Source organism: Mandrillus leucophaeus, unplaced genomic scaffold (assembly GCF_000951045.1).
Source record: "Mandrillus leucophaeus isolate KB7577 unplaced genomic scaffold, Mleu.le_1.0 Scaffold322, whole genome shotgun sequence".
Taxonomy (NCBI): domain Eukaryota; kingdom Metazoa; phylum Chordata; class Mammalia; order Primates; family Cercopithecidae; genus Mandrillus; species Mandrillus leucophaeus.
This window is the reverse complement of record NW_012103388.1, coordinates 2,742,742-2,762,993: the sequence shown is the minus strand read 5'-3', so window position 1 is coordinate 2,762,993 and position 20,252 is coordinate 2,742,742. Positions and strand designations below refer to the sequence as shown.

At 41.6% G+C, this 20,252-nt stretch overlaps 1 protein-coding gene across 3 annotated transcripts in view; it reads right to left on the bottom strand.

The window, feature by feature from the left end:
- Positions 1-20,252, bottom strand: part of OSBPL1A (oxysterol binding protein-like 1A) — a 240,199-nt gene that overhangs the window by 80,004 nt on the left and 139,943 nt on the right. For all 3 annotated transcript variants that reach the window (XM_011988065.1, XM_011988066.1, XM_011988067.1), the window contains one exon: positions 3,877-4,039. In XM_011988065.1, coding sequence (XP_011843455.1) covers positions 3,877-4,039 — 163 coding nt within the window. The remainder of the gene's footprint in view (positions 1-3,876; positions 4,040-20,252) is intronic.

Sequence of the window (20,252 nt, the reverse complement as noted above, 5' to 3'; positions counted from 1 at the left end):
GAAAGTGAAGTAACTTTCCCAAGGGTAGGGGAATTGGTAGAGCTTCGACTGAGCAAGAGCCTTCAGCTTCAGTACCTATACTTTTAACCGCTACCCTCCATTAGTAAAACATAGATGAATTCAAAATATGATTTGAAGGCAGAATGGCCGGGCCTTGATTCTATGTCTCACAGGAATGTCACGAATCACTCCCAGTTTCTGGCTTTAGGAGATGAAAGAGGTGCCATTTACAAAAATGAGGCCAACTCAAGGAGAAATAGGATCTGGGAGGAAGAGCAAGCATTTGTTTTTTTGTACATAAAGCTGACAGCTGAATACGTTAAGTCTCTAGCAAGAGATCAAGGTTGGAGATATGAATTTGGGGACTGCGGCAGTCAGGACAAGGGCTTCCCCAAGAAGTCCATGTTCTAATCTCTGGAACCTGTGAATATGTTACCTTTCATAATAAAAGGGACTCTGCAGATATGATTAAGTTACATACACTGAGATGGGGAGATTATACTGGATCATCTGAGTAGGTCCAATGTAATGCCATGGGTCTTTCAAAAAGGGAAGGAGCAGGGCCAGAGTCACAGACAGTCAGAGAGAGACTGGAAGATACCCCACTGCCAGCTTTTCAGATGGAGGATGGGGCCTTGACCCAAGGAATGCAGGCAGGTCCCTAGAAGCTAGAAAAGGCAAGGAAACAGTCTCTCCTAGAGCCTTTAGAAGAAACACAGCCCTGCGGACACCTTGATGTTGGAACTTCTGACCTCCAAACTGGAACAGAATATATTTGCACTATCTACTAAGCCACTAAGTTTGTGGTGATCTATTGTAGTAGCAATAGCAGACTACTACAGGAATTTTAAGTTAGTATTTAAAGTTTACAATATTGAAAGTGTAGGTGAAGGAAGCAATAACTAAACAAAAGTCTCCTTGAGAAGTCACAAGGAGACGGGTATCAGAACAAATGAGGAAGAGATGGCCTTAATGAGGGGGAACCATTTGTTCTCTTGTAATAGAGTGAAGGAAGAAATGGGGATGGAGGCTGGTGTGTAGAGACTGGAGCGGGAAGAGGAAGTCATTCCCACATGATGGCTTTGATGATTTCAATGAATTGAGTGGCTCGGTCAACAGCAAGTCAGCACTTGATAGGGCATCTGACTCTTCATTTTAATGCAGTTTCTACACTGTACCAAATTATTGCAAGATTTTTAGTAGGAAATAGTAGGAGTAGCCACAGAAGGGCTACTATTTTCATGAAAATGTAACAAAACTCAGGTGTGCTACTGAAGGCAAGGAGGAGAAAATGCTTGGCACCTGACCCTCGCTCCATTTCCTATGGCCATGGCAGGATGTGCGGCTGAGCCCAGGCACTCGGACTGAGCCTCAGGATCCTCCTCAACACGGCAATCCACAAAGCAGCAGATACTGCAAAACAATCCGAACTGGCACTTGAGATGAAATGTATTTGCCAATTCTGATCTAGGGACGATGGTTCTTTTTCTCTCTTCCTCCCAGAGAAGATGACTATTAAAATATTACTGAGAAACAGAAAGATAGTGGCTGCCAGACGTCTATCAGGAAGAGAAGGATTAAGGAAACTGTGGCATAATTATATCATGGACTTCTATGCAACCTTGAAAAAGAATGAGCTAGAGCTTATAACACTGACAGGAAAGATTTCTAAGACAAGTTGTCAGGAAAAAGCAAGTTCAGGGCAATTACACTGCTCCTTCCATTCATGACTTTAAAAAAAAAAAAAAACTATATATACACAAACACATATATATGTGATGCTCAAAAAAGGTCTGTAGGAGAGTATGTCCGGCTGTTAATCAGAACCTCTGAGGAAGAGGGGTGCACGATTAATTGGGATAAGGGGTGAAGAGAATTTCACTGGGTTCTCACATACTTCTATACTGAATTATTTAGAACAAACATGGGGTTCTTAAAAAAAATTTTTTTAAAGGTTTTTTTGTTTGTTTGAGACAGGGTCTCCTTCTGTGGCCCCCAGGCTGGAGTGCAATGGCACGATTACATCTCACTGCAACCTCTACTTCCTGGGCTTAAGCAATCCCCTCACCTCAGCCTACTGAGTAGCTGGGATTACAGGCGTGCACCACCACGCACGGCTAATTTTTTTATTTTTAGTAGAGACAGGGTTTCACCATGTTGCCCAGGCTGGTCTCGAACTTCTGGGCTCAAGAGATCCTCCCACCTCGGCCTCCCAAAGTGCTAGGATTACAGGTGCTCAGCCACCACCCCTGGCCATAAAGTTTTATTTTTAAAAAAGAATATATAAGATGCGCAACTGAAGTATCTGAGGTCTTTTATATTCCAAGCTGTATGCATTTAAACCTAGAATCCCTCTTGCAATTTTCCTTTTTGGATGCTCTCCATAGAGGAAGCACCGCTGGACTGGCCTCAGGGTAGACGTGTAATAAATGTCAGCAGTCTTAAGTGTCACTCATTCTCCCTCCGACCTCCCTCAGACAGGCTACAAATACTTCCCTTGCCTTGTCACTCATTCCATCGATCTCAAATCCTACCTTCTCTTCCCAACACGAGTCACTCTGTTCACAAATCCCGTATTTAATTGTATTTAATTGACAGCCCATCATCATTATAATCTTATTTGTCCAATTGTTCCCAAATCTAGCTATGAAAATTACTTCTTCCCTTTACTTCTAGCAAACCTCTATTAATGTTCTTATTTGTCTTAATCAATTAATCACTTCCCCGTCAATCTACATTCTACCAACATCATTTTCCATGTCCTGTATTATACCATTTTCTTTAACTTCCTTAACCTAATCTTCAGTCCTCATCTCTCCTACCTCTCACCATGCTTCCTCTCTTTCATTTCCTATTATGAATTTGATCCTTCACTTCCAAAACACCAAGATTTCTTGTGTCTTTAATCAAGTGTTATGAAACTCAGTAACTGTATATGCTCACCTATGATATATGCATTTCATTTTCTCCCATACAACAATTAATTTTTCTCAGTCCCACTGATCTCCAACCACCCTTTCCATGTTCCTCTCCCTTCTCCCACCCACACCTGCCTCAAAAAATTTGAAAGTAAATTCCAAAAAGGTCAAAACTACTTAACAGTACCTCCTCTCATCCTCAAATCTCCACGTGCATTCCCCATTTTTTAGCACTGAGTACCACCAGGCACTGTTCTAACCACTATCTAAACAGAGAAACTCATTTAGTCATCACACACCTGCTGAAATGGACACGACAATTACCCCATTTTAAATTTGCGGAAACTATGAACAGAGGGGTCATGGAACAAGCCCCAGGTCACACAGCTGGCTACTGACAGAAGCTCTGGAGTCCATGCTCCTTGCAGAAATGCTATGCCGCACTTTAGCGTGTGTTTCTGAGGCAAAGTTAAACACCTCCTCTTCTCTGCTCCAGACACATGGTGGTCTCACCTCTACCGTGGCACTTAGCATACTGTGCTATCACCAAGCACTTGCGCTTGGTTACCTGTATTCTTTATATAAAGACCTCTTTGAAGACAGAAACTGTCTGTCCGTCTGTCTTTACAATATGTGCTAATGCCTGATACTAGGAAATGGTCACCCAGTAAAGGACAAATTAAATGTGGGCAGTTTTAACAGCATTCTAACCCTAGCCTAGAATACATCTTCCGTACAGGCAGACTGTGATGAATTTCATTCCAAACTTTCAGACTCCAGCCTTAATAATACGACACACAAAAAATCTGAGGAGCTATATGGATACATAGCTATCTGTTTACTCCAGGAAACTCAAGGTGACATCTGCTCTAAGGTGGTGGACTCAAGGGGACATTGCTCATTTAGGTGGTGGACTCTTAAATCACCAACATTGAAGAGGGAAGGATCCCAGCGTTACCTGACAGCGCATCATAGAACTCGTCCTCGCTAAGGATGCTGGTAGGTGGAGAGCCTTTCACCAGAGACTGCTCTAATTCATGATGTTCAGTGGCCAGCGTCTCCAGCGCTTCTGACAAGATTTTGTTTTTTTCTTGCTCTTGTTCCAATTTAAAATTCTTCACCTAGGAGAAAACAGGTACATAAAAAAGACTTCAGAGTGACAGGAGACACAGACTTACTCAGAGGATGTGAAAATTAATTGCTTTTGATCCAGTTCAATTGCAACATCAGAAACGAAAACAGTCGTGTCGCATGCACACGGATGAATGAGCAAAATTATTAAACTAATTTTGTTCTTCCCATGGGGCCTTTTCTCACAACAGCTTAGCTAATGAAAATAGATTAAGAACTAGCAAACAAATTCAATTCAAATGATCAGGATCCTGGTATAAGAACATCAGTCAATTCAGAAATCATATAAATTTTTTTTAAACATAAAGAATCTCTCTCTCAACATTAAGTACACAGCTAATAAAAACAGTTTCAGCAAGTCTTTGAACAAAAATTTTTAAAAATTCTAAATATTAAAAAGCAAACTACATCAAAGTATAAAATATAATCCCTCAGTTTACTCCCAAAATAGTTGGTAATAGTTGGTATATCAAATGAAGGAAAACAGGTTGTGTGGTAACGACTATAAACATTCTATTTTTCATTTTTCTCTTTTTCTTTTTTTTTTTTTTTGAGACGGAGCCTCATTTTGTCACCTAAGCTGGAGTACAGTGGTACGATCTCGACTCTGCAACCTCCGCCTCTTGGGTTCAAGCTATTCTCCTGCCTCTGCCTCCTGAGTAGCTGTGATTACAGGTGTGCACCACCACACCTGGCTAATTTTTGTATTTTTAGTAGAGACAGGGTTTCACCATGTTGACCAGGCCAGTCTTGAACTCACGACCTCAAGTGATCTGCCCGCCTCGGCCTCCCAAAGTGCTGGGATTACAGGCGTGAGCCACCATGGCTGGCCTATTTTTCATTTTCCAATTCCATATTTTGGTTTCAACTCCACATTTTACCTTTAACTTAGTATACTAAAAAAATCAAAAGATTATCAAAAAGGCAAAGCCTGGTTTGATTTTTTACTGTTTGAAGTTACAATCTATTCCTCCTATCTAATGCAAGAGCATCTGAACCTTTGTGGTTGACCAAAACCCTCTAGAATTCAAGTCACCTAATCCTTAAAATACAGTATGTACTGGATTTGATAGGGACAGTTTTGCCTATTTTCTTATCAGTAGTCTGGAAATCACTACTATTCCTTAATCTTGCTGAATTTCCAGAGCCAATGTGCACTATAGACAAACAGGAGGCAGAAAAGCAGGGATCCACTGGTAGGTAGCAGCAGCATCTTCTCAGAAGTCTTTTGTTCCTTAGTTTCCTGTCCTATAAAATAAGAGGTTTCTGCTATCACCTATTAATCTAATCAGAAGTCTTCAACTCAGTCGTCTTCAAACTGCTTTTTTTTCTACTTAACAGCAGAACCTATTTCTCAACTGTAATCCCAGCATATAAAATAGATGTTTTCGAAAGCATTTGTGCACTGGGTGACATCGAATGGAGCAGAAGCCCCACTCCTTTGACTTTCCCCTCCCCTCCCAGCGGTCCCCTCTAGGGAACAAACCCAGGTGGTATCCCAACAGTTTGAAAAACACATGGTACTGGTACCAAAACAGATACATACACCAATGGAACACAACAGAGGCCTCAGAAGTAACACCACACATCTACCACCATCTGATATTTGACAAACCTGACAAAAACAAGAAATGGGGAAAGGATTCCCTATTTAATAAATGGTGTTGGGACAACTGGCTAGCCATATGCAGAAAACTGAAACTGGACCCCTTCCTTACACTTTATACAAAAATTAACTCAAGATGGATTAAAGACTTAAACATAAGACCTAAAACCATAAAACTGTAGAAGAAAACCTAGGCAACACCATTCGGGACACAGGTATGGGCAAAGACTTCATGATTAAAACACCAAAAGCAACGGCAACAAAAGTCAAAATTGACAAATGGGATCTAATTAAACTAAAGAGCTTCTGTACAGCAGAAGAAACTATCATCAGAGTGAACAGGCAACCTACAGAACAGGAGAAAATCTCTGCAATCTATCCATCTGACAAAGGGCTAATATCCAGAATCTACAAGGAACTTAAATTTACAAGAATAAAACAACTCCATCAAAAAGTGGGCAAAGGATATGAAGAGACACTTCTCAAAAGACGACATCTATGCGGCCAAAAACATGAAAAAAAGCTTATTATCACTGGTCGTTAGAGAAATGCAAATCAAAACCACAATGAGATACCATCTTACTCCAGTTAGAATGGCAATAATTAAAGAGTCAGAAAACAACAGATGCTGAAGAGGATGTGGAGAAATAGGAATGCTTTTCTCTGTTGGTGGGAGTGTAAATTAGTTCAACCATTGTGGAAGACAATGTGGTGATTCCTCAATGATCTAGAACCAGAAATACCATTTGACCCAGCAATCTCATGCTGACTATATACCCAAAGGAGTATAAATCATTCTCCTATAAAGACACATGTACACATATGTTTACCGCAGCAATATTCACAATAGCGAAGACTTGGAACGAACCCAAATGCCCACCAATAATAGACTGGATTAACAAAATGTGGCACATATACATCATGGAATACTATGCAGCCATAAAAAAGATTGAGTTCATATCCTTTGCAGGGACATGGATGAAGCTGGAAATTATCATTCTCAGCAAATTAACACAGGAACAGAAAACCAAACACTGCATGTTCTCACTCATAAGTGGGAGTTGAACAATGAGAACATACAGACGCAGAGAGGGGAATACCACACACTGGGGCCTGTTGAGGGGTGGGGGGCTGGGGAGGGAGAGCATTAGGAGAAATACCTAATGCAGATGACGGGTTGACGGGTGCAGGAAACCACCATGGCACGTGTGTACCTATGTAACAAACCTGCATGTTCTGCACATGTATCTCAGAACTTCAAGTATAATTAAAAAAAAGAAAAAAAGATTCAGTTAGGAAAAAAAGAAAAGAAAAGAAAAGAAAAGCACTGGATGGAGGGACATCCAAAACCTCCCCTAGGTCAAACTTTCCATCTCGAGGTTTTGGGAACTGTGGCCTCTCTCACAAATCCTGCATTACTCACTGCGAAATCTAACCCTTTCACCTCTTGACACTCCCTCTCCCATGCTCCTCCCCATGGCCCCCAAGGATGAAGGCTCTTCTGTTCTGGGACCCTGAGTTCCTGCCAGCTGCACATCAGGTACAACACTCTTAAGGTCCTAAAATACAGTTTTACTGAAATGTTAAGTTCATGGTGGAAACAGGGTTAAACCGAAGTTCCAGTCCTCGGGCACTTAAGTGTTTATCAATACAGCAGGCAGATTATTATTATTACAGCTGTGATAATGAAATAAAAATCGCAATAAATGGTAAGCAATCAAGATCAGAAGAGACATGAAAAACTGAAAAACAAATTACATATAACTACAATTTTTAGAAAATCTGAAAAATACTTGCAAATATTCCTATAATCTAAATTGTATCTCCAGAAGAGGAAATAAGCATACTAAGGCTACAGTCAACTCAAAAAATAAAAAATAAAAATAAAAAAGCTGTCCTACCTCCACCAGATGGGTTAAACAACTCATTTCTCTATTACATAAACAAGGACTACACAAGGCAAGCAGATCACTTGAAGTCAGGAGTTCGAGACCAGCCTGGCCAACACAGGGAAACCCTGTCTCTACTGAAAATACAAAATTAGCTGGGCACAATGGCAGGAGACTGTAATCTCAACTACAGAAGACTGAGGCAGAAGAATCGCTTGAACCCGGAGGTGGAGGTTGCAGTGAGCCGAGATCACGCCATTGCACTCCAGCCTGAGCAACAGAGCAAGATTCCATCTCAAAAACATAAAAAATAAAAAATAAGGACTACAAAACTGAGCAATGTCCAAAATGATCCTTTCTTTGAAAAGATCTCTCAGCACTGTTATATTTGTAGATTCTAAAATCAACACTGCAAGAAAATCCAAATTCTTCACCCCGCCTACCCGATCTTTCACCTTTTTAGCTTTTCCAATATCAAAATGTAAATGTGCTGTTGACACCATATCTTTAAATATAAGAATTAACTAAAGTATCCTATTTAATGAGTACATACATTTTAATATCTAAATTCATCCAGATTTCAGCAAGTAGCAAGATAAATGACAGAGGCCCATAAATATCCAGTCCCCTCAAAAAAAATCTTATACAAAATACAATCTATCCTTTATCCACCTAAAATAATCATCACTTTGCTGCTGCCACATTCACATCTGTTCTCACTTGTTCTTAAGAGAGAGTAAAAGGGGTTGCAAACAGGAGAGGAAGAGACTGGGGCTCTAACCACATTCTATTTCTTACTTTGTTTTCATCTTTCAATTGATCTGAGTGTACTTTTATTAGTTTCAAGCCTAACAGGATTTTCTGCACTGAAGATACCTTATTATAAAATAGCCACAAAATGGCAATTTCTCCCGTCACGTAAGTGATATAGATGAGAGAGTAACTACACATCACAGCAAATGCACTGGTAATGAGCTTTCTTGTTACTTTAGAGAAACATCTGAAGGCATGCTTACATGCCATTAGTACTTTTTGGTCAGAAGGATCACTGAAACGATGTAATTCCAGATCCTCTACAATCTCAACATTTCAGAACACCCAGGGGAAATCCTGCATTTAAAAAATTGGTGTAGAACTGCTAAGAAAGATATGCAAAGTGCAACTTCATAAAATATTCACCTTATTTTTGAACTGTTTCCAAATTCTTAGTTGCAAGCTTAGAAACTATGCTGTAACAGAAATAGTGCCTTTTGCGCAATCTCTTAATGTGTTTGTAATTCCAGGCACAATGCTTCACTTATATTACGTATCAATATGTGAATATTGATTACTAGATTTTTAAAATTCTCAAACTGTAATAATCATCCTAGTTATTACTAAAAGAATAAATAACCTCCTTCACAGAAACTAGTGGGTCACAACAGATGTGTTTATAAATATTAGATTATAATTGGATATGTGTTTATACATTAGAACTTTTCTAGAATAAGGCTGACATTTTACCTTTCAAATTTTCATATGGAATATACACCCTCAGTCCAATGACTTTCCCATGACAAAAATCAACATACATTCAAGTGAACAAAAATGCTGCAATTTTTATTAAGAAAAGCCTAAGGACTGAACCACCATATGCTTAACAGTAAACATACGCATTGATCTGTGTCTGTAGCCCCTTAAAGTACAAATGTAAGCTTTTCCAGTAATCTGTCTCCTCAAACCACTTCAATATGGCAGTCTCTCATTTCACTCCCTTTCAGGCCGGAAGGCAAAATCCATAGTGACTACTTCCAAAGCGAATGGGTGCCAGCAAGAGAATGCAGAGTTTTGAACACAGTCTTGTGCTAACCAGCTACGACACATTCATCTACACTCTCCTTCTAGAAAGTGCCCCGTTACTCACCTGTGTTTCACAGGGGTTACCTAAGGCACAGTAATTCAATCTGGCAAAGACACAGCACTAAGTGGGGAATACATGATTAGTATTCACAGAACACTGCACGTAATCAGCCAGTTATAAGATGGGTACAATTATGGCCTTGACAGCCAGTCTTTCAATCGGCCACACTCTGGTCAGTTCAACAGGATGAGCTTTACTCTTTCCTCTTTGCTACTGCATGGATGGCTACAATTAACAAAATGTGTTAGTTTAAGACTGAAATATTAGATTTTTTTTTTTTTTCTGAGACAGGGTCTTGCTCTGTCAACCACACTGGAGTGCAGGCAGGCCATCATGGCTCACTGCAGCCTCAAGCAATCCTCTTGGCTCAAGTGATCCTCCTGCTTTGGCCTCCCGAGTAGCTAGAACTAAAGGCATGCACCACCATGCCTAGCTAATTTTTTTTTCGGTAGAGATGGGTCTCCTTGTGTTGCACAGGCTAGACTCAAACTCCTAGCCTCAAGTGATCCTCCTGCCTCTGCCTCCCAAAGTGCTGAGACTATAGGTGTGGGCCACTGCACCTGGCTGATGCCTATTTCTGTGGCTAGAGGATCAACAATGTTCTCACTTCAAAACTGTTTTCAAGGTATGTGCTTTTAGGTGACCCCCTGCTATTGACACACAGCTGATAAAAAGTATGGGTCTGATGATTCACAGCTAGTAAGAGCGCTTCTGCACACAAGTCTGACTATTATATTGTTTAGGTGGAGGAGGATGGAGCTCCCATGTGGATGCGAATGGTCAATAATTACTTCTGAAACCACGGCCAGGCTGAATCACTCTCTCACTCCAGGGCCCAGGGAAGTGAAGCTTTGACCTCCTGTCTCAGGCAGGATCAAGCATGGACATATATCTTCATGATGGTATAGTATACTCTTGCTTTGTTTCATAGATCTACAAAACTGTCTGTCTTTGCTCACATTAAATTTCAGGGTTTTCATTGACTCTCCAACGTCCTCCTTCCATCCCATCTCATCACTGCCTCTTCAAATGCAATTGATTTCCCTATGCTCCTGAAACCTTTTTCAGTCCTTCCTAGCACTAAACAATGACACTCATTTAAGAATAAAAATTCAGGGGCCAGGCACAGTGGCTCACGCCTGTAATCTCAGAACTTTGGGAGGCCGAGGCAGGTGGATTAACCGAGGTCAGGAGTTCAAGACCAGCCTGACCAACATGGCAAAACCCCGTCTCTACTAAAAATATACAAAAATTATCCAGGCGTAGTGGCAGGCGCCTGTAATCCCAGCTACTTGGGAGGCTGGGGCAGGAGAATTGCTTGAACCTGGGAGGCAGAGGTTGTGGTGAGCCAAGATCACGCCACTTTACTCCAGCCCAGGCGGCAAGAGTGAAACTCCATCTTGAAAAAAAAAAAAAAAGAATAAATATTTAAGAATAAAGACTAAATTCAGAACTAAGAATAAAGCCACCTAAGGGACCAAGGCAGCTTGACATGGTGAGAGGAAACTGAGGTGAATAAGAGATGTGCACAGAGGGCTGCAAACCACAGCTGAAACTCTGGCTTTGACTCTGAGTGAAAAGGGAAGCCAGTGGAGGAAGGGCAGAAGTAACATTATTTGATTTACTTTTTAATATGATCCCCGTGGTTATAATGCTGAAAAGGGGATGGAGGAGACAAGAGTAGAATAAAAGAAGATCCCAGCTGGGCACAGTGGCTAATACTTGTAATCCCAACACTGTAGGAGGCAGAGGTGGGTGGATCACTGGAGGCCAGGAGTTCGAGACCAGCCTAACCAACATGGTTTCACCTCTACTAAATATACATCTCTACTAAAAATACAAAAATTAGCCAAGCATGGTGGTACATGCCTGCAATCCCAGCTAGTTGGGAGGCTGAGGCAGGAGAATCGCTTGAACCCGGGAGGCGGAGATTGCAGTGAGCCAAGATCGCACCACCGCACTCCTGGGCAACAGAGTGAGACTCTGAAAAACAAGATCCCTTCGGAGGTTACTTCAATAACTAGAATAAGAGATGGGTAAGAGATAGTAAGAGGAGTGATGAGAAGTGGTCAGATTCTGGATATATTTTGAAGGCTCAAATGATTTGCTGACTATGTGATATAAGAAAAAAGGGAAATCAAGGAGGACACCATGTTTTGGCTTGGGCAACTACAAGGACTGTGTCTCAAAAAAAAATAAAGTTTTTAAAATTAGATTTTAAATATATAAATAAAAAGACTAGATAGCATCATTAAGGGAGAAAATGAGACAGAAATGTGAAGAAAGCCATGGACTGAATCCTAGTAGAAATGCTGAGAAAGAGTCAGCAAAGGAAACAAAAAAAAGAGAGAGAGAGAGGTATATCAGTTGTGTGTGGTGTCCTGGAAGCCTCAAAGAGGTATTTCAAGGAGGAAAAAGTGATTCACTGTCAAACACTGATGAGAGATCAACTGCTTCGAGAACTAAGACAAGACCACTGTACTGGCGACGAGAAGGTCAACAGTGAACTTGACAAGGGCAGTTTCAGTGAAGGGTTGCAAGGATGGTGGAGGCGATGTCCTGCGGGTCAAGTGAGACAAGATAGAGCAAGTACAGCCTGTTCTTAAGAAGGTTTTTCTTAGACAAGAAGTGTTTGTTTGTTTGTTTGTTTGAGACAGGATCTTACTCTGTCACCCAGGCTGGAATGTAGTAGTGTGATCTCAGCTCACTGCAACCTCTGCCTCCCAGGCTCAAGTGATCCTCCCACCTCAGCCTCCTGAGGAGCTGGGACTACAGGAGCACATCACCATGCCTGGCTAATTTTTTTTTGTATTTTTTTTTAAATAGAGACAGAGTTTTGCCATGTTACCCAGGTTGGTCTTGAACTCCCAGACTCAAACAATCCACCTACTTTGCCTTCCCAAAGTGCTGGGATTACAGTCATGAGCCACACCACGCCCAGCCTACAACAGGATGCTGGTTACAGAGGTTAAAAACTAAAAAAAGAATAAAATTCTTTAACAAAAATAATTTTTGCTCAAAAAAGGAGGAGAAAGGTAGAGCAGTTGCTGAAAAGGGTTGTGGGGTCAATGAAGTTTTCATTATGGAAGACAACCCAGATTGCTTTTACACGGATAGGAAAGGTTCAACTGAAATGGGATTATGCTTGCAGAAGTCAGAGGGGAGAATTGCTGGAATAATGTTCTCGACTTTATCAAAAAGGGAGAAGATCTAATCCACCAGTATACAGTTGGTCTCTGCTAAAGGCTCAGACAGTCCATCCATCTCCTTGTAGGAGAAATGTAGTGAGTATGTGCACAGATTCAGACAGGTGGGTATGTGTAACCAAGTTTTCTTCTAATTGCTTCTGCTATCTCAGAGCATATAAGGAATACAGAGAATAAGAAACAGATGAAGATGTCCTGAACCTTACTGATTCCAACAGATGATAAAGTAAGAAGCCTCTAGTCTCTTGACTTTATATGAAAGTTCATCCTGAGATTAGAAATGAAATGAGTCTCAAGGCCCTATAAAGCCTCATGAATACTAACTTGATCAACCCATTTTCCCATTGGTTATAGTCGACTGTGACTGGCCTGTGGCACCACGAAAAATGCCCCTTTCTTACAGGCATTGCCATCTTCTTCAATCTGGTTCAAGCAAAGAAAAGGAAATCCCACTCAGAATGACCTCTGCGTATCTCTACACTCAAGCTCCTCCATGGGAAAGAAGATAAGAACTTACCTAGTTTTTGACGTACTGACCATGCTAAAAATAAAATGGCCTCAGTGAAGCTTGTTCAGTATCACCTTCTGCTAACAATCTGTTAGGTCAATTACTTCCAAACTATATCTTCAGACATTTAAATCAGGGTAGAATTTGGAGATAACCCCAAATCGAGGACAGAGCCCCTAAATACTTGGGGTAACAGAAGAAAGATTTGGTAAATAAATGGGGCATTTTATAAGCAAGGTGATAATGATACTTGGAAGAATCAATATAAGCCCAGAATATTTGACACTTACTTTTCCAGAATGATTTAAAAATAACTTCTCATAAAATCAATGGAAGACTAGTACTGAACACAAACGACAATTTAACAAATAAGTTTTAGTTTTTACGTGTCTTTTATAAAGCAGATAAGATGAACGCATCTTCTGAAACAAAAGTAGTGTTCACTCCCACAGTATGTACCAATAGTGGATTCAATACACATTTACTCCAATGGTCTGTTAATGGCTCTGGCATTTAAAATAATTTGATGCAAGTCTCACAACAGTTTGCTCTTCAACTGCAAAGCTGAACCACTTCATGCTGGTTATAACTCTCACATAAGGAACTTCCACAAAAATTTAAAATTTCCATTACCATGTACAGTTTACAATCCAGAAGTAGCACTTATAGGATTATATTCCTAAAAGTACTATGCACGTCCATCTGTAATTTCCAAATTATTTCAGATTATGGTATAATGTATTTAAAAATTCGAAAGGGTTTTATGTATCATCATGTAAATTAAAGAACAATGTGGGCAGAGCAAGATGGCAGAATAGAAGATTACACCCTTTGTACCCCTCATAGGAACACCAAATTCTACCAAGTATCTGCACACAGAAAAGCACCATCACAATGACCAAAAATCAGGTGAGCAATCACAGTGCCTGGTTTCATATCTCTGAAAAAGGTATTGAGGAAGGTCCAACAGACAGTACTGAATCACCAACACCAACCCTCCCCTATCCCCTGACAACAGCTGTACAGCATGGAGAGTTTCGGCACTTGCAGAGTACACCAACTGGGGGACATTACATTGAACTCATTGCTCCCCTGTCATACTGGAGAGCAAAGCCAGGCTGGGCTCAGCCAGCACCAGCACACACAGGAGCATTTGGACCAGCCCTAGCCAGAGGATCACCCATCTTAGTGGTCAGAACTTGAGTTTGTTGGCAAGCTTCACCACCCACGGCCAAAGTGCTCTGGGGTCCTAGGTAAACCTGAAAGGCAGTCTAGGACACACGGACTGCAATTCCTAGGCAACTTCTAATGCTGGGCTGGGCTGACAGCCAGAGGACTAGGTGGCACCTGACCTAGGAAGTCACCGGCCGAGGTGGCTAAAGGAGTGATTGCACCATCCTTCCCCGAACCCCAGGCAGCACAGCAGGCAGCAATGAAAGTGTCTCTTTGCTTTTGCTTAAGGAGAGGAGGGCGAAGAGTAGAGAGGAGTTTGTCAGGCATCTAGGATGCCAGTTCAGCCAGCCATAGCAAGACAGGCCACTGGGCAGAATCGCGCAGGCCTTAGCTCTCAGACTACGTTTCTTTTTTTTTTTTTTTTTTTTTTTTTTTTTTTTTGAGATGGAGTCTTACTCCGTCGCCCAGGCTAGAGAGCAGTGGTGTGATCACGGCTCACTGCAACCTCTGCTTCCCGGGTTCAAGCAATTCTCGTGCCTTAGCCTCCCAAGTAGCTGGAATTACAGGTGCGCGCTACCACGCCCAGCTAGTTTTATAATTTTAGTAGACACAGGGTTTCGCCATGTTGGCCAGGCTGGTCTCGAACTCCTGACCTCAGGTGATCCACCCGCCTCAGCCTCCCAAAGTCCTGGGATTACAGGCATGAGCCACTGCGCCCAGCCTCCAGACGACATTTCTAGACACATCCTGGGCCAGAAGGGAATCCACTGCCTAGAAGGAAAGGACCCAGTCCTGGCAGCATTTATCACCTGCTAAGTGAAGAGCCTTTGGGCCCTGAATAACCAGCAGCGATACCAGGTACTACACTGAGGGCTTTGGGTGAGTCTGGAGACTTGCTGGCTTCAGGTGAGACCCCACATATCACCAGCTGTGGTGGCTATGGCCAAAGACTCCTTCTCTTTGAAAAAAGCAGAGGGAAAAGTAAAGGGACTCTGTCTTGCACCTTAGGTACCAGCTTGGCCACAGTGGGACAGAGCAACAAGCAGGCTCTTGGTGTCACAGAGTCCAGGCCTAGGTTCATGGACAACATTTCTGGACCTGCCCTGGGCCAGAGGGGAGCCCAGTGCCCTGAAGGGTGAGTCCCAGGCCTGGTAGCATTCACCGCAAGCTGATGAAAGAGCCCGTGGGCTTTAAATGAACATCACAAGTGGCCTGGCAGAACTCCCCCATGGCCAGTGGCAGTGGTGCTCACAGAGAGAGGCTCCTCTGCCTGTAGAAAGGGGAGGGAAGAGCGGGAAGGACTTTATAATGGGGTTTGAGTGTCAGCTTAGCCACGGTAGAATAGGACATCAGGCAAATTTCTAAGGTTTTGGATTCCAATCCCTGGCTCCCAGAAAACATCTCTGACCTACTTGGGGCCTGGGGAAACCTGTCACCCTGAAAGGAAGAACAAAAGCTAGCTGGCTTTGCCACCTGGTGACTAGGTAGATCCCTGAGGTCTTGAGTGACCACAGGTGGTAGACAGGTAGTGGTTACAGTGGGCCTTAAGACCCACTGCGGTGCTGGCTTCAGGTCTAACCTAACACAGTCCTAGTGGTGGTGGCCACAGGCGTGTTCGCATCACCATACCCCCAGTTCCAGGTGGCTCAGCAAAGACAGAGAGACTGCGGGTGAAGGATTACCCAGGTGCCGAGGCAAGAGACTGAAAGCACAAACTGTTTCAGTATAATAAAGAAAACAGTTAAAATAAAAATAGTCACAATACAAATTAGACATAGAGATGATCATGGACAATTATCAATTATTATAAACATTATTAATCATTAGCTTTTAATATTACTCTTTGTTGCATTACTAATATAACCTAGGAATAACTGCGGGGTATGGGGTCAGGTGCTGAAGGGACATTGTGAGAAGTGACCTAGAAGACAAGAGGTGAGCCATCTGTCACGCCCACATAAGGGCCGCTTGAGGGCTCCTTGGTCAAGCGGTAACGCCAGTGTCTGGGAAGGCACCCGTTACTTAGCAGACCGCAAAAGGGAGTCTCCTTTCCTTGGAGGAGTCAGGGAACATGCTGCTCCACCAGCTTCTTGTGGAAGGCTGGATATCATCCAGGCCTGCCCGCAGTCATCCGGAGGCCTAAACCCTTCCCTGTGGTGCTGTGCTTCAGTGGTCACACTCCTTGTCCACTTTCATGCTCCTCCCATACTCCTGGTTCCTCTTTAAAATTCGTAGTAGATAGCAGTAGAAGAAATAGTGAAAGTCTTAAAATCTTTGATCTTTCTTATAAGTGCAGAGAAGAAAACGCTGACGTATGCTGCCTTCTCTCTCTGCTTTGGCTACCTAAAAGGGAAGGGCCCACTATCCTGTAATCACGTGACTTGCTTCACCTTGTCAATCACTTAGAAGATTCACCCTCCTTACCCTGCCCCCTTGTCTTGTATGCAATAAATATCAGCGAGCCCAGCTGTTCAGGGCCACTACCAGTCTCTGTGTCTTGATGGTAGTGGTCCCCCCGGCCCAGCTGTTTTCTCTTTATCTCTTTGTCTTGTGTCTTTATTTATTACAAGCTCTCGTCTCCACACACCGGGAGAACACCCGTTAAGCCACGCAGGGCTGGACCCTACAAGACTCTGTTTGGGAGAAAATAAGGAAAAAGAATAAGAGTCTCTGCCTGGTAACCCAGAGAATTCTTCCAGATCTTATCCAAGACCACCAAGGCAGTACCTCTACAAGTATGGAGAAACCACATCATTATTGGGCTTGGGGCCCAAGTCCCTTCGAATACCTGGAAAGCCTTCTCAAGAAGGACAGGAACAAACAAGCCCAGACTGTGAAAACTACAATAAATGCCTAACTCTTCAATGCCCAGACACTAAAGAACATCAGCAAGCATCAAGGTCATCCAGGAAAACATGACTTCACCAAATGAACTAAATACGGCAGCAGAGACACATCCTGGAGAAAGAGAGACATGTGACATTTCAGAGAGTGAATTCAAAATTGTCGTTTGGAGGATCAAAAAAAAAAATAACACAGAGAAGGAATTCAGAAGTCTATCAGATAAATTTGACTAAGAGATTGAAATAATTAAAAATAACCAAGCAGAAATTCTAGAGTTGAAAAATGCAACTCACATACTGAAAAATGCATCAGAGTCACTTAACAGCAGAATGGAACAAGTAGAAGAAAGAATTAGTGAGCCTGAAGACAGGCTACTTAAAAATATAGTCAGAGGAGACAAAAAAAATAAAAACTGATGAAGCATGCCTACAAGATCCAGAAAACAGTCTCAAAAGGGAAAATCTCAGTGTTACTGGCCCTAAAGAGGAGGTAGAGGAAGAGGTGAAGACAGTTTATGCAAATGGATAATATCAGAGAACCTCCCAAGCCTTAAGAAAGAGATCAGCATTCAAGTACAAGAAGTTTGTAGGACACCAAGCAGATTTAACCCAAAGAAGACAACCTCATGGCATCTAAGAACCAAACTCCCAAAGGTCAAGGATAAAGAATCCCAAAAGCAGCAAGAGAAAAGAAACCTTCAGTGGAGCTCCAATACATCTGGCAGCAGGCTTTTCAGTGGAAATCTTACAGGCCAGGAGAGAGTGGTATGATATATTTAAAGTGCTGAAGGAAAAAACTCTTACCCTAGAATAGTATATTTTGCAAAAATATCCTTCAAACATGAAGGAGAAATAAAGGCCTTCCCAGAAAAAAAAATACTGAGGGATTTCATCAAACACCAGACCTTTCCTACAAGAAATGCTGAGAGGAGGTCTTTAATCTGAAAAAGGACATTAACAAGCAATAAAAAGTCATCTAAAGGTATAAAACTTGCTGGTAATAGTAAGCACACAGAAAAACACGGAACATTATAACATTACAATTGTGGTGTGTAAACTACACCTAGCTAGAAAGGCTAAATGATGAACCAATCAAACACAGTAACAACAACTTTTCAAGACAGATAGTATAAGACATAAAAAAGAACAAAAAAAGGTAAAAAGCCGGGAGAATACAGTTAAAGTGTAGAGTTTTTATTAGCTTTCTTTTTGCGTGTTTATGCAATTACTGTTAAGTTGTCATCAGTTTAAAACAATGGGTTATAAGACAGTATTTGCAAGCCTCACAGTAGCCTCAAATTGAAAAACATACAATACACAAAAAATAAAAAGCAAGAAATTAAATCATACCACCAGAGAAAAGCACTTTCACTGAAAGGAAGACAGGAAGAAAGAAGAGAAGGCTGCAAAACACTTAGAAAACAAATAACAAAACGAGAGGAGTAAGTCCCTATTTATCAATAATAACATTGAATGTAAATGGACTAAACTCTCCAATGAAAAGACATTGAGGGGCTGAATGGATGAAAAAACAAGACCCCATAATCTGTTGCCTACAGGAAATGCATTTCACCTATAAAGATACACATAGACTGAAAACAAAGGAATATAAAAAGTTATTTCCATGTCAACGAAAAACCAAAAAAGAGCAGAAGTAGCTATATCAGACAAAACAGATTTCAAGACAAAAACTGTAAGAAGAGACAAAGAAGGTCATTATATAATGATAAAGAGGTAAATCCAGCAGCGGGATATAATAACTATGTAACTGCCCAATGGGTTCACCTTGCCTGCTGCCTAGACAGAACCGATTATCGAAACAGGGGAACTGCAATGGAGAAAGAGTAATTCACGCTGTGTGGGAGACCAGAGTTTTATTATTACTCAAATCAGTCTCTCTAGCATTTGGGGATCAGAGATTTTAAGGATAATCTGGCTGGTATGGGGTTGGGAAGTGGGGAGTGCTGATTGGTCAGGTTGAAGATGGAATCATAGTGGGTCCAAGTGAGGTTTTCTTGCTGTCTTTTCCTGGGTGGGATGGCAGAACTGGTGGAGCCAGATGACTGGTCTCCTTGGTGTCAGCTGATCCATCCAGTGTAGGGTCTACAAAATATCTCAAGCACTGACCTTAGGTGTTACAATGCTGACGTTATCCCCAGGAGCAATTTGGGGAGGTTCAGACTCTTGGAGCCAGAGGCTGCATGACCTCTCAACTGTAATTTCTAATTTTGTAGCTAATTTGTTAGTCTCCTGAGGGCAGACTGGTCCCAAGGCAAAAAGGGGGTCTTTTCACGAAAGGGCTGTCATCAATTTTGTTTCAGAATCAAGCCATGAGCTGAATTCCTTCCCAAAGTAAGTCTGACCTATGCCCAGGAATGAACAAGCACCGCTTAAAGGTTAGAAGTAAGATGGAGTTGGTTAGGTCTGATTTCATTGTCATAATTTCCTCAGTTATAATTCTGCAAAGGCAGTTTCTATTATAAATATACATGCACCCAATGCTGGAGCACGAGATATATAAAGCAAATATTATTAGAACTAAAGATAGAGATAGACCTCAATACAATAATTGCCGGAGGCCTCAACACCCCATTTTCAGCATTGGACAGATCCCCCAGACAGAAAATCAACAAAGAAACATCAGATTTCATCTGCACTATAGAACAAACAGACCTAATAGATATTTACCAAACATTTTATCCAATGGCTACAGAATACACATTCTTTTCCTCAGTACGTGTATCATTCTCAAAGACAGACCATATGTTAGGCCACAAAACAAGTCTTAGAGCATTCAAAAAAGGAGAATAACATCAAGTATCTTCTGTTCACAATGGAATAAAACTAGAAATCAATGACACGAGGAATTTTGGAAACTATACAAAGAAATGGAAATTAAACAATATGCTCCTGAATGACCAGTGGGTCAATGAGGAAATTAAGAAGGCAACTGAAAAATTTCTTGAAACAAATGATAAGAGAAACACAACACACCAAAACCTATAAGATACGGCAAAAGCAGTACTAAGAGAGAAATTTACAGCTCTAAGTGCCTACATCAAAAAAAAAAAAAAAAAA